At 22.2% G+C, this 15,180-nt stretch overlaps 3 protein-coding genes across 6 annotated transcripts in view; 1 reads left to right on the top strand and 2 right to left on the bottom strand.

Moving 5' to 3' along the window:
• The window catches only part of LOC102675432 (protein RER1), a 9,246-nt gene extending 4,194 nt beyond the window's left edge, over window positions 1-5,052 (bottom strand). For 2 of the 4 annotated variants that reach the window (XM_006608441.2, XM_006608438.2), the window contains exons 1-6: window positions 4,738-5,052; window positions 3,730-3,813; window positions 3,461-3,565; window positions 3,289-3,385; window positions 2,897-3,114; window positions 2,641-2,714 (exon numbers count right to left, since the gene is read on the bottom strand). In XM_006608441.2, the coding sequence (XP_006608504.1) occupies window positions 2,641-2,714; window positions 2,897-3,114; window positions 3,289-3,385; window positions 3,461-3,565; window positions 3,730-3,804 (569 nt within the window). In that variant the 5' untranslated portion in view covers window positions 3,805-3,813; window positions 4,738-5,052. Of the gene's footprint in view, window positions 1-2,584; window positions 2,715-2,896; window positions 3,115-3,288; window positions 3,386-3,460; window positions 3,566-3,729; window positions 3,814-4,737 lie in introns of all 4 variants that reach the window. The other 2 variants (XM_006608440.2, XM_006608439.2) reach the window with 2 other exon arrangements.
• A 593-nt stretch (window positions 5,053-5,645) lies between these two features.
• On the top strand, window positions 5,646-7,789 carry LOC102675301 (small ubiquitin-related modifier-like). The gene is made up of 5 exons (XM_006608437.2): window positions 5,646-5,799; window positions 5,918-5,986; window positions 6,074-6,151; window positions 6,554-6,625; window positions 6,815-7,789. The coding sequence occupies exons 1-5, from the start codon at window positions 5,785-5,787 to the stop codon at window positions 6,875-6,877; spliced, it is 297 nt and encodes a 98-aa protein (XP_006608500.1). The 5' UTR covers window positions 5,646-5,784; the 3' UTR covers window positions 6,878-7,789.
• Window positions 7,790-10,444: 2,655 nt separating this feature from the next.
• LOC102673359 (E3 ubiquitin-protein ligase Ubr3) overlaps window positions 10,445-15,180 on the bottom strand; it is a 19,102-nt gene continuing 14,366 nt past the window's right edge. The window contains exons 19-31 of the mRNA XM_031513017.1: window positions 14,917-15,069; window positions 14,492-14,670; window positions 13,960-14,383; window positions 13,696-13,841; window positions 13,459-13,605; window positions 13,037-13,351; window positions 12,733-12,952; window positions 12,445-12,654; window positions 12,084-12,358; window positions 11,652-11,999; window positions 11,441-11,569; window positions 11,216-11,355; window positions 10,445-11,084 (exon numbers count right to left, since the gene is read on the bottom strand). Of these exons, the coding sequence (XP_031368877.1) occupies window positions 10,967-11,084; window positions 11,216-11,355; window positions 11,441-11,569; window positions 11,652-11,999; window positions 12,084-12,358; window positions 12,445-12,654; window positions 12,733-12,952; window positions 13,037-13,351; window positions 13,459-13,605; window positions 13,696-13,841; window positions 13,960-14,383; window positions 14,492-14,670; window positions 14,917-15,069 (2,804 nt within the window). The 3' untranslated portion in view covers window positions 10,445-10,966. The remainder of the gene's footprint in view (window positions 11,085-11,215; window positions 11,356-11,440; window positions 11,570-11,651; window positions 12,000-12,083; window positions 12,359-12,444; window positions 12,655-12,732; window positions 12,953-13,036; window positions 13,352-13,458; window positions 13,606-13,695; window positions 13,842-13,959; window positions 14,384-14,491; window positions 14,671-14,916; window positions 15,070-15,180) is intronic.

Raw genomic sequence — 15,180 nt, forward strand, 5'->3', positions numbered from 1 at the left:
TCTTATCAATCTTTTTGTCGATAATTTATTAAATGATAATATTTAAAATGAATTATAAATATGAAATAAAAAAAAAGAAAAAAAATTTCTTGAAAAAAATTTGCAAATAAAACTGGCTAAAATTTATATATATATATTGGTATGAATAAATTATGTTAACGTATCTAAGATTATGTATTTTAAAATTTATTAATATCATTCAATATATGTGATAAATATATATGAATATATTCTTTTATATTTATTATAAATATATTATAATAAATAAATTATATAAAAAGTTATTTTAAACTATTATTAAAACTATTTCTAATTATTTTACCCAGTTTTTATTTGCAATTGAAAAAAAGGTAAATAAATAAAAGAATCATAAAAAATTTCTTTTTCAAAAAAATATTCATCCATACTATAGTATGTGTTGATATCTCTGGTGCAAATTTACATAGAAAAAAAAAAATCTTAAATATTAAAAATTCTCTCAAATTATTTTTTAAATAAGTTAAAACACAATTTATATATCCGTAAAAAGAAATACAAGAACTCTCCTTTTCTATTATTAAGTATTTACATCTATTAATAATTAAAATTTAAAAATTTACAATAACAAATAACATTTGAAAAAATAAAAATTTTTAAAACTTAACTATATTACAATAAAAAATATATAAATCGTTTATGTTAAATATTTTTTTCTTTTTTCGTTTTAGAAATATTATAAAATAAAGAAAAAATAAATAAAATTAATAAATAAAATAAATAAAATATTTATAAAACAAATATCACGTGTCAGATTGAATAAGAGAGAAAAAATATTTATTATTATAACAAATTGTTAATGGAAACATTATTTATTTTGACTCCATTGCGAAAAAGCTTTGTTGAGTATCGAAAATATATTGTAAATACGTATTAACAATCGCTTCCGTAAAACATTGGGCATCATTATATTCCCAAATTCGTGTACATATCGCAAAATTTTTCATTTTAATTTTATTTAATGATATCAAATGACCGATTACCATATTTTATATCTATTAAGATTTATAAAATGGTGTTACACAAAATTTTATGCGTGTGCATGTAGCTATACAAAATTTTAAGAGCATTACATTATGATCGACATTATATTATGAAATAATGATTTAACTATCTTTGGAAAAATATGACATATATATATATATATATATATATATATGTATAAAAGATAAAGTAATATTATGCCCGGTAACAAGAACACGTTACTTGGGATTTAAATTTTGTCCAAAGATCCAAAAAGATAATTGTTATTAAGTAACTATGAGATGAAAGATCGAAGAAATGGTACCTGATATGTCCTGAAAACTTTATTTTGATATTCAAATATAATTGAGCAAACTTGTACTTTATACATATTAAAGTTTGATATAATCCAAAGTCATTGATATTAAAATGATTAAAAAATATTAGAAAAATGAATAATAAACACATTTAAAAATCATAAAATAATTCGAAAATTTTTTGGGCAATATTTAAATACAGTACAATATATATTTATAAACTTTAATAAATAAAAATAATATAATTTTTTTAACTTGTGAAATTGATATGTAAAACATTATGATAAAATAACATGAAAAATCTTTGGACCTTTAGAAATTATCCCTTTTAATAACGCTATTTATTATTTATTTACTATGCATCAGACGATCCATGAATGTTTATTAAATAACTTCATATATACAAATTTATATAGAAACAAATTAAAGCAAAATTGTAAATGGTATGCGTTATTTCATTAAATGTATTGTTTTAAACTATCATTTAATATACATCTATCAATGTAAGAACACAATTTTATTAAGACAGTATGTCTTATGTTTTATATTAAACTAAATTGGACTAAATTATTTCATAATAATAAATCCGTTTGATAGAAAGAATTAAATGCCATCTATCACGAATTATAATATATAGCTATACTATAAGCAGTTGGAAAGATTTCGATTTTCTTTTTAATAAAGAAAAAATTTGTAAAGTTAATCAATTTGAAATATATTCTTATTAGCGAAAAGAAAACTAATTTATAGTCACTATTTTTAATAAATACCATTATTTTTAGATGATAAAATCAATAGGATAAATTTCAAATAAAATTTAAATATATAAGGAAAGATGTAAGAAACAATAGAATTCTTCTATATGAAATGTTTATAACGAAAAATGTATTAAAAAAAAGAAAAACGATATTAGTATTGAGATTACGAATCTTACATGTATGAATTATTTTTGTTTTCTTTACATTCAATGTTAATTTAATATTATATTAACAATTGCTGTATTGTTCATATCATTATGTGACCACTTTATATAACCTAACAATACTTTATACAAGTTTTTATAATACAAATATATTACGCGACAATTCAGTTTATATACCACATAACATTATACTTTTAGTGTTACATCTTTCATGGATTAAACCTTTCCTTATACAAGGCAATGATTTTATTCATATGTAATGTCATTGATAAAAGAATCTATTTGCTTTTAAATTTAAAAAATTTTTTTTTCCATTGTGATATTGGGAAAATAGAAATCTACACACTTATGCACCTCCATCAACAAGCATACTTCACACCTATTCACTTTGAAGGTATTAACCTCGAGGTATCCTCGTGATTCTGGTACTTTGGTTTTCCATGAGTGAACGGCAGGTATCTGTATTTGATCATATGCTGCAAATAAATTTCAAAATACATATTTTAATAAATTTTCTTACATATTATTTTTTCTTAATAATTTATCAATAATCAATTTTATAATATATATATTATAATATTATAAATTTAATTAATTTATATAAAAAAATGAATTTAAAATAACACAAAAAAAATCAAATTATAATATACAATTTTACCTTTATTTGACGCTTCATAGTAATGCAAAATAATGTTATGAAATACATAACAAGTATGGGCCAAAATACTGGTACATTGAAGCAATCAAACATAGTACATATCATAGCAATAACTGTAGATTTCATCACAGAATACCAGAATTTAAATTCAGGTAACCTTCTAATAAATGGCCTAAATTCTTCATTAGATCTTGTAGGTAACTCTGGTCCTTCACCATCTATTAAAAAATTTCTGTTAAAAATTTGTTGTAAAAATAAAAATTAAAATTGTTTTAAATATTAAAATTACATAAAATTATAATCACTATATGAAATTTTGAAGCATTATAATTTAATCTTATAATATTATTAATAAATAGTAATTTCCATAAATACTATTTATAAACACTCACCATCAAAATCCATTGCAGGATCAATTTTAGGAGTAAGGAATGCTATGAATAAATTTAGATGATAAATTGCTAATGCATATGTGACAATGTACCATCCCTAAAAATATAAGGATAAAAATATATCTGAACCTTTTTAAATTAATCATTCATTTTCAAAATAACAATAACTTACTTCTGACAAAAATATACGCAAAAAAAAAACAAATATGAGAAAGAGAGCAACTGCCCATCTTGATACTACATGAGGTGTCCAAAGATCCAAATATCTTTGATATAACTGTAATATAAATATATTTATATATTACTAAAATTGAAAACTTTAATAATACAGAATACTGTTAATATTTAAAAGATTACTTATAAAAAATAAGAATTATATTAAAACTTATAAAATAGAAAAAAAATTAAAATAATAAAATTTCAAAAAATTTGAATACATACTTGTGATATTCTTCCTATTGCTTGACTGAAAACATTTCGTCTTGCAGGACCACCCAGATGCTCATCTTGCATCATTTTACCTTTCTATGATAAAATTTTTATTTTAATTATGAATCTTAAATATCTAAGAATATTATAAATATATAAAAATCATCTTATATTAATTATATTTTTATTAAATTAAATATTAAAGATAAATAAAATATATATAGTAAATAAATGTTAAAAAAATAAATAAAAAGTAAATATTTATTATAAGTAATCAGATATTAAATAATGTTAACTCAATTTATAACTCAAAGTTATAAACTACAAAATAAAATAAAATAGAAATCAGAATCAGAATTATATTTTATATTATAGAATTATATTTATATTTTATTGACTTTATTAAAAAAACATTAAAAGCTTCTATTTATATTGATAGATTTGATTAAATATTTAATTACAGTAAATATATTTTTTGTTATATTATTAAATATATTTTCAGATAATAAGAAATAAAATTATATAATTTGTATTGTATAATGTAGTATTGTAGTATTGTATAATGAATTCTAAAAAATTTTAGATTAATATATAAAAAAATATATAAGAAATATAATCATAATAAAAATACTTGTTGAATATTCAAATATATAAAATTCCTATTTATAAGTACAATTTTTAATAATAAAAGAAATTAATATATCGAAATATTAAAATCAATTATTAAAACCGAAAAATAAGATTGCTGTAATATAAGTCTTCTCAAATAATAGTTTGATCAAATGTTTTTATCAAACACTAACTTAAAATTTATATTAATTTTCATAATTCTATTTATTAATTCTATCAAAATATTTTTTTAAATAATTAAGAAGATTTAATTAAAATAATAATAGTATTTTCATATAAATTCTCAATAGCATGAAATAAACTGAACGATGTGCACATAACCTCCTCATTTTACAATTATCCGAAATTCAATTGTAAATTACAGATAAAACTAAAATAAATAACATTTACCTAAGGTATTTGTACGTTTTCAGCCAATCTTCGCGATTAATTCGCTGTTTATTTAGTTAAAAAAAAATAACACGTCACAACATTAATGGCATGCTATGATTAGACGTACTATAGAATTTGCAAGGTGTTTCAACTTATCTTTTTGATATCGTGTCATAAAAGCGGACAACCATTAAATCTGATTCTTATGTAACGAATAATATAATTTACATCAATTTATGATTGGTAAAATATTTAAATTAAAGTTACCAATTTAATTTTTTAGAACACATAATGAAATCGAATATATAAATATAATTTATACAACAAAATGGCTTCCTCATAAATGGGAATAAATATTAATTAATTTAAAATTATTTCTAAATATTTATTTCTTTCTTTTTAACAAAATAATAATATTATTAATGAAAAATTTAATAAATATAAAAATGTAAATTTAATTATAAATGAGAAACTTAAAATCGTATTTTCGTTAAAAAATTTAAACAATCAAAATTGAATTATGTAAAGATTTCTGGTAATATTCGAGTATTCTTATATTTTATATAATCATATAATGCTTATATACATAAATTTAATTTGGAAAATATTATTTTATAAACATATAAAATTAATTAATTTATATTTATGAAAAATAACAAGACAAATATAATAAATGAGTAATTCATAATATTTTATATTTTCAATATAAAAAGATAATTGAAAAAGAAAATTTTATCTAATTAATGACTTATATTTTATTTCTATAATATAATTATTTAGCTAATATCCATCTATATATACATATAATATATATGTAATATATATGTAATATATATGTAATATATATGCAAATATATATGTAAATATATAAAGAACAATTAAATTTTAAAGCAAAACTGTTAGAAAATGATGTCTTTTGGAACGAAAATAGCTACTAAACGTTAAAATTTTTATTTTAAGAATAGAAGACTGTGAAACTGACAAAAGCGCGGCGCCATATTGCGTGCTTGTGTTTGGTTACTGTTCTGGCGCGTGGTCAAGAATTGTTATATTTAATTAATTACCATGTCTGATAATCAGGTAGGCTTTCTTATTTTAATTAACAATTTGTTAGTGGGCATTTTATAGTATAAATTTAATATAACATTCGAATGTTCAATCATATTTTGAATCTAATCAGTCTAACCTTGCGTATTAGGAACAAAAACCCGAAGCCGGCCCAGGCGACGCGAATTCTGAATATATCAAGCTTAAAGTTGTTGGAAATGTAAGAAGTTAGAGTTATATCTTTTTATATTGACATCTTATTTTGATGGCGCTTAATGACCGATTTCGTCATTTCATTTTTTTTTAGGACAGCAATGAAATTCACTTTAGGGTAAAGATGACCACTCAAATGGGTAAACTCAAGAAATCATATAGCGATCGTGTGGTTAGTTCACTTTTCAAAATAAACGTGGATGATATTATTAGGTTTTGATAATATAAAATAATTTATTAAAAAAATTTTTGTAATAATTTCTTACTTTTTTTTATGTGACATGTGATATATAATTTAAGTTATATGATAGTAAAACTATAAATTAAAAAAATCACGAATTTTCATATGTTTATTAGAAACAAAATATATTTTTTCTTTTTAAATAAATTTTTAATGTAATTTATAGTTAAAATATTTTTGAGCTTTTAAAAATAAAATGAAATGATAAATTGATTTTTGTTTGTAAAACATATCGAATTATAATATTTCTGTATATTTTGATATTAAAAATTATTTAATATATATTTTTAAGAAAGATAAAAATATTTAATTACATGTCTAAATTTTATTTAGGGTGTTCCTATGACATCACTCAGGTTTCTATTTGATGGTAAAAGAATTAATGATGATGAAACACCAAAGCAGGTAAACTTCTATTTAAATTTAAAATTTTGAATGAGACATTAAATTTTTTTTACAACTTTATAAAATTAATTTTAAAAACAAAAAATTTTATCAATAATGTATCTTTTCTTATGGATTGACTTCAACATTATTTATAATTAATATGATCAAATCTTATGAAATATTATGATTTTAAAACTATTTTTGCAGTTGGAAATGGAAAATGATGATGTTATTGAAGTATATCAAGAACAGACAGGTGGTCACTATTGAAGAAATCTACTAAGTTTCAATCTCTTTTAAAGTGAAAGTGACTATCGTAAAGAAATGGACAAGTTTATCAGTATATATATATGTATGTTAAAAAAACATTATGTAATTTGGTTTTTTACGTAACATTTTGATGTGCTGTTCTACATTCCTGTAACGTGGCAAAGACCATCAACAGTCAGTTTCATACAATGTATATGTTTATCCAACAAAAACAAAACAAAAAAAGATACAGAACTAAAAAAAGAATCATGCCTTAAATGCTGTGAGTTTTGTCCATTAATAATATTTGGCAATATATTTGCATCCTATGAATTTCTAAATTAAATTAAATTAGATTTAGATCACGATTTTTAGTTTTGTTATTAAAACATGATAATTATTATATAATATAAATATGATTTAAACAAAATTGTTGCGTTTAAGGTACGTCTATAATAAAAGAAATAATTGTAATATTTTCCCTTTGCCTTTTTATGTAATTTTAATATTAATAGAAATATTTTCTACTTGAAAAGTATACATTCACTAATACGTAAAAAAATTTATTCTCTTCTGTATTGATAAGCATGAAATAATCAATGTAAGTAATGTGGATGCTTCTGAAGATTTTTATAGATTTTGATTTTTATTATAGACAAATTATGTATTAGAATAATAAAAATGCTAAATTGCTATGTCTGATAATTATAAAATTTACTTTTATATATTATTATAATATTTTTTTTTTTAAATACTATTTGAGTTATATAAAAATTAGGTCAATGATCTACAAGTTATTAAATTGTTTATGTCTTATATATTATTTGAATATCAATCTATTATAAGCATCCTCATTACAAAATACTTAATTCATTTGATTTAACAGGACAAAATTTCTATAAATTGTAATAAAATTTATTCTTGTACAGATAAGTAATATAGTTTCTGTTTTCATTACTAACTTTTAGATATTGATTAATATTTTTCTTTCATTATTATATCTTCAATTCATATTTTAAACAATAACACTTTCTTAGATAATGAAAATAATTTATAAGTAGATGTTTTATATATAATTAGAACAAATAAGTAAATTATATTACTTTTAATAGTACTCTCTATTATGAAAAATAGCACTTGTTGAATAGAAAAATAATTAAATAAAATAAAAATTAAAGTCTCATTTTCGTAACAAAAGCAGAAAATGATTTTGATATAAATAATATTGTAATAATCATTAGATTTATGATAAAATTACATCTACGTTTATCAAGCTTCATCCATTTTACAAAACATGTTTGCATTTGCCAATGGCATAAATTACCTGTAATAATCATCTAAAAATAAATGATTCTTCATCTTTCTCTATTTACTTTACACACCATTTGAAAAGTAGTTAAACGAATATATTTATAGACAATTTTTTCATTTAATAGAATTGCTTTTATTTATACATTGAACAAAGTTGATAATTGCTATTATTATTTATCTTTTAGCATTTCTTAACATATTATTCGCAAATTTTTAACATTATAAGCAGACATTCGTAAAAATAATTAACTATATACAGATCATTTTGAGTTAACTAATCCTAATATGTGGCATCCTATCATTATTACACATTTACAGTGATTTATAACTTAGAAGAAGCAATTTTTTGTCTGTATACTTATATAACAAAAATTAAAATGTCCAATAAAAAATTTGTTTGCAAATATACTTTGTTAAAAATCAAAATGTTCAACAAAAATTTTAATCATTTAGTTGAACATTTGCATACAAATTGCTTCTTCAAAAACAATAACAACTTAATTGCCACAGTTCAATTAGCATTTATGCACCGGTGCGAAAAAATCAGCGAGTAGATAAATAGTTCATTCAATAAAATGAGTTTATAGGTTCATATACACAGCCCATAAATATGCATACAGAAATATATAATGCATCAAATATTGTCTGAATCCCGAGTTCATTGATTAATGAATAATTTCAATTTCTCATGAACTGTTGCAAAGAGAATTCATATTATTAAATTAAAAACAAAAACTATTTTTACAGAGAAAATTTTACAATATCATTCACATGGTATTAATAACAATCTTACTTAATTACTACACTGCTGATTCTGTTTTTTTGTTTTTTTTTTTGTTTTTTTGTTTTTTATTTTTTTTTAATAATAAAAACATACAATTAGTAAAAAAAAACTTTATAAATTATTTTATAAAGAAATTTATCTAAATCAAAATTTCTGATTTTATTGAAAGTTTGTATATATGTGGAGCATGGATTGTATATTTTTTTTATCAATAAGAAATTTTTTTGAGAAAATGAAAATAATTCTCAGTTTCAACATCTTTCAATTTTTGTATACAATTTTATTTGGAAATTCTTTTTATAATAGTATAAATAGTATACATTAAAAATTAAATATTTTTTATTTAAAAGTTTTATTCTATCTTGAATTATTGTAGAATTATATTTTAAAAAATGAAGAAATTACTTGAAACTTTGAGCACTTATTTCATTTTTTTCAGATGATATTTTATTAAAAAAAAAAATTGCTTTATGTAATTTATTACTCTATATATTCACAATATTTCATTATAAATAAAAAAATTTCTTATTTCTTATTTCTTAATTTTTCAAAAAAATTTTTTATTTTTAATAAAATTTAATGAATATGTAAACCATAATTGCTTATTTATAGATTAATTTTTTTATTTAAAAAAATATCATTTAAAGGAAATAAAATCAGCATTCAAAGTTTTAGTGATTTTTTCATTTTTTGATATATAATTCTATAATAATACAAGATAGAATAAAATTTTTTAAATAAAAAATATTTAATTTTTAATATTATATTAAAAAATATATTATTATTACTATTATAAAAAAATTTCCAAATAAAATTGTATACAAAAATTGAAAGAATGTTGAAATTTTGAAAATTATTTTTACTTTCTCAAAAAGATTTTTTATTGATAAAAAATTGCTCCATATACAACCCATTATATTCTATATATATACAAATTTTCATTAAAATTAGATTTGGTTTAGATGAATTTCCTTATAAGTTCATGGAAACTTTTTTTTTACTGATTATATGTTAATTTGATATTCCGATAATTTGCATTTTCGATATATTTAATATATCATTCTACAAAATTATTTTCTTAACATTTCTGCCAATTTAACATGAAAATTTTCCCTTCACCTTCTAATTAAAAATTTATGCAAGATCGATATTTCTACTTTGCTCATATAAATTCAGAATCAGAGTAAAACATATTATGAATTGCAACAAATTATACAGAGATTTAAAATCGAGCTCATTATTAAACTTATTTAGAAACAGAGTTCTTATAAAGACATCAGTCTTTGATTTTGTCATGTTTACAGATCTAATATAATCCTCTGTATTTTTCAATTTATAATAATATAAAATATTCTATTTTTAAATAGAATATTTAGATAATATTTCAAAGAAGTTTTAAAATAAAATTTTTAGTAATCAAAAAATTAATTATAATAATAAATTTATGATTATTTATGATTAGAATATAATGACTTTTTTTCTATTTTTCCCTATTTTAAAAAGAAGCACACAATAAATTCAATCCACCTCTAAAGAATCATGACATTATCATGATATTATTTATCTTGAACGATATAATTTATCCGATTTCTAATATAATCAAAATTTCGATTAAAAAATTTTCAAGAATTTTGAATAGTTCTCATCTCTTAAGTACAAATGCTACATACTAAATAAGTACTTCTCTTATTAGGACATAATTTATATGTATATACTTAAATAGAATGTACAATGTGTAATTCAAAACATACATTTTTTCGGATATAATCTTTTATGTATTATGACTATAAACAATATTAATTCAGCTCTCACCTCATTTTTTTCTTGTAATACTTTCATTCAATATTATGTCTACTTACTCATTGCATCATAATAAATATAATTATCATAAAATATTAGAGCAATCTGTTAATTCTTAAAGCGATGTTATTTCTTGGCGAGGCATTGTATGGGAATAAACCTGTTAAAAGTCTTCGACTTGTTTCAACATAATCACTTTTTAACGCTGTAATATGTTACAGTATGTCACGATGCCATACCCATGTTTTTTTTGTATGATCAAACCTATGTGCTAACCATTGTTGTTCTAATAATTGATACCTATCTTGATTTAGGTAAAGAGGTTTCCCACGTCTATAAAATATAAATAAATGTTAATATCTTTCTAGTCACAAAATAAAATAACAAAAATTTAAATTGAAATATATTTAAAGATAAATTGGATTTTTTAATATATATATAATATTAGAGAATAAAATATTTACTTCAAATCTCTATCTTCTTCCTCGAAATCATCGAGATATAAAGATCCCCATAAACAAACACGTTGACCTCGAATTACAACAATATAAGTTGATGTTACTACCAGATATATACCAGTTCCACCTCCACAATCAATTGAATGCTATATAATACAAAAAAATAATTTTATTTATATAATTTTAAATTACTAATTATCAAAAAAAATTATACATATAAAGTATATTTACTTGAACAACTTCGCATACATTCCATTGCTTGCGATTTTGTTTTAAACAAACAATGGCACCACATAGCAAACAAATACTAATCTCCTGTGGGATTGAATGACCTTGACGACATTGTCGTCCATGATAATACTAAAAAATATTTTATTTTTAAAATTTATAAAATTTTAATACAAATATAAAACATATTTTTTAATTGACTAAATATTCATACCGTAAAAATCTTTTCATATTCCCTTGGAAGACTAAGTAACTTGGGCACTTGCCATGATATATGTTGCTCCATAATTAAATACCTGCCTGCATCGCTTCGATTTAAGAATGCAAGAAATTGATCACACCATATACGAGGTACTGATGCACTAGTCTCATTATCTTGCCAATTCAAAGCTACAGCAGAATTAAACATATTCCAATCCATACTTTCTGTAACTAATTCTAAGTAATATACTAATCTTGCAAATTCGACTTGTGGTGTTTTAATTAAAGGTAAAGGTTCCTCATATAAATGATAACGAAGCAATGCAGCTATTCGTAAAAATGGTAAACACATAAATTGAATCTGAAATAATATGATTAAATATACAATAAAATCTTAAAAACAAGATAAAGATTATAAATTACATAATTATCTATCCAAATTTACCTGTTGTTCGATACTGTGCATTTTATCTCGTGCATACGGTGTACACGACGAAGTGGATGGATCATATAAAACAGTATCTGAATGGTAGAGTGAACTGTTATTGAAATATTCAATGATTTTACAGAGTATTATTTCTGAAGACATAGAACCGCGATCATTACATTCTCTCCTTAAAAATGTATTCCTTTCTGCTTGTGTGAGACCACCGCTTATTTGTACTATAACTTGATAGTACAATAAGTTATAAATTACTTTTACTACGCTAGAAAAATATGCTGAAAATAATTAAAATTTTAAATATAATAAAGTTTTATAAATTTGTTAAAATTGATTTGAAAATGAATTTATTAAATATAATTACTTTGATCCAAATGCAAAGGAAGTAATAATATAAATTGTATAAGAAGAGCAGTCGGATCTCTAAGAAGTAAAGGAACTTCTTCTTCGTGTAGTGTTAAAGCAAGTGGAGTTGCTGATTCTGCAGGTAGCCCGGATAATTGTTGCCATGTATGTTGTACTGGCCAAAACATACATAGACGTGCATTTTTTGCAAGTACATCAAGAAGTGCAACTTAAAAAAAATATTATTAATGCAAAATTTATTATTCTAATTATTATTTATTACCAATTATAAATAAAAAAAATTTACCAATACAATCACGTTTTGGTCTTAAAGGTATTGTAGTAGGTGGAAGAATACATAATGATCCGCCACGTTGAACGAGTTCAATTTCAAAATTAGTTCGTGCTATAGAAGTTATAAAAGCAAACAAACTTTTATAACTATGTTGTTGTTGACATTTAGAATTTGTGCATCTTGTCATATCTTGTACTGCTTTACGCATTGCTTCAGACAAAAATGTTCGTTTCTATAAATATAAATATAATATAAATATTAATTGCAAAAAACATTTAGAATATATTATTGTAAATTAGAAGTTTGGAAGACTTACCGTTGATGAATTTCGTTGTATTTCTTTTAAAAGATTATTTATCTCCGGAAGTATTGTAGGAAAAGGAACATAAGGAGATCGTACAATTGTTCCACGTTTTCCTAATTGCGGAGAAAGTGGAAGAAAACAATTAGCTAACTGTCGACAAAGTGGACATAAATATTCGCCACTATCTACAGCAAGAGAAAGTTGTCTTTGTTGATGACCAAGAGACTTTACATATGGCAACAAACAATCTAAATGTAAATGGTGACCACACGTTTGAACATAAACTCCACCTTCCCAACCTAAATTAATGGATAACAGCAACGAGACCTATAAATATAAATATATCTATAAATATACCTATATATATATATATATATAAATATGTATATTTGTTTTAGTATGATCAATGAATAAGTTGAAATTCAAATATTTACAGTATCAAAATGTCGATCCATTGCATCCATTCTACGATCAAAATAGGCACCGCGTGTATCACACTTTGGTATAGGCGGATCTTCATCAGATGTAGGTAAAACTAGTCTATCTGGTTGTTGACGTTCATGACCAATGACACTTGTTCCCTAAATATATAATTTACATAAAAATATTATTATGCAAATATTTTAATAAAAATAATTTATATAAATAAATATTCATAAAATGAAAATTACTTGAACTAATACAACAAGACCCATAGGATTATCTTCAGTACTAGGACTACTTTGACTGCAAATAACACAATCATATTCCTTTTTACTAGTTAATTTTGTTGCATTATCTTTTTGATCCCAATCCATACCAGATACTCCTGCTCCATCTAAACAAAGATTCATAAATTTTACTTTTTTTTTTTCTTGTAAATTATATAAATTAAATTTTTTTATTCTTAAATATTCTTTTTTTTAATTTTATAAATTCTATGTGTTTTATTTTACCCGTTTCCATTGCTTTTTCCATGAATTGTTTTCGTTTATTAGCAAATTCAGCCATTAATTTTTGCTGTCTTTCTTTTGCTCGTCTTCGTCTTTCTTCTCTTTCGCGATCTTCTTTCTCTCGTTGTTTATCTTCACTTTCTTGCATACTTGGCCATAATTTGTTCCTAGCTTCATTTATAGCTTCTTTGCACATAGGATCCAAGTTTGTTATCTTGTTCAATAGATTCGCAATAAAGAATGGGCCATCACCAATTCGCGATTCTATAGGTTCTATAGTTGAACTACTACTAGCTTCATTATCCGACATTGCACTCTGTTCAGGATTATAACTATCTGGAACACCTGATAATTGCGAGTGCAATTTTAACAATAACGTGATTATACTCTCATCTACTTTTATAGTTTGTGATTGTAATGATCCACCCTAAACAAAAAAGAATATAGAATAATAAATTAATAATATTTATAATATAATTTATTTACTAAAATATATATATATAATATTGATAAAAATCAATATGTAAATTAGTACCTGAGTTTCCCTTCTTTTAAAGTGTTTATGTGAACTCGATGTAGATGGAACAATTTCTGTCGTCGTTACATTAGAATTACTCAATCTCGAGTACATTGTTGTTGCAGCAACTATTTCGTTACCAGCCATAACAGCAGGCCGTTGAGGTGCTGGTGGTAATGCTGGTTGACTAACAAAATCTATTTGTAAAAAATAAAGATTAAAAAAAAATAATTATTTTTTTTTTGAAAATATATTATTTTTAAGTATCAACTATTTTCTTTTTATTGATAAAATTGATAACTTAGTATTATTTTAGAATATTATTAATACATTAGTTCTTAATTATGGGAAAAAAGTGTGATACATATTTTGTAAATAACTATATAACATAAATATAAGAAGGATATTGCTATGATTAAGGTCAAATGATAGAAATAACATACTGTTTGGTAGAGGAGGTGATTCAAGGGCAAGGGCCATGGATTCTTCGGTGGATGATGGTAAAGCTCTTGGTAGAGTTATTAAATCATCTTCACTATTAGCTTCTGATATTGTAACAATTCCATCTTCAGGTACAAAAGTTATTTGAAATTGGTCTATAAAACAGTTAAGAAAAAATAAAATATCATTGCAATATCATATAATACATTTAATCAACACCGAAATATCCATCTCATAATTTATGAATATACACTTATACATACATA

Source organism: Apis dorsata, unplaced genomic scaffold (genome assembly GCF_000469605.1).
Source record: "Apis dorsata unplaced genomic scaffold, Apis dorsata 1.3 scaffold_37, whole genome shotgun sequence".
NCBI classification, from domain to species: domain Eukaryota; kingdom Metazoa; phylum Arthropoda; class Insecta; order Hymenoptera; family Apidae; genus Apis; species Apis dorsata.

Bases quoted from the DNA above. Each gene is read 5' to 3' on its own strand.
- LOC102675301 (XM_006608437.2), top strand. The intron at 5,987-6,073 runs GTAAGAAGTTAG...ATTTTTTTTTAG, and splicing joins AGCTTAAAGTTGTTGGAAAT to GACAGCAATGAAATTCACTT. The intron at 6,152-6,553 runs GTTAGTTCACTT...AATTTTATTTAG, and splicing joins AATCATATAGCGATCGTGTG to GGTGTTCCTATGACATCACT.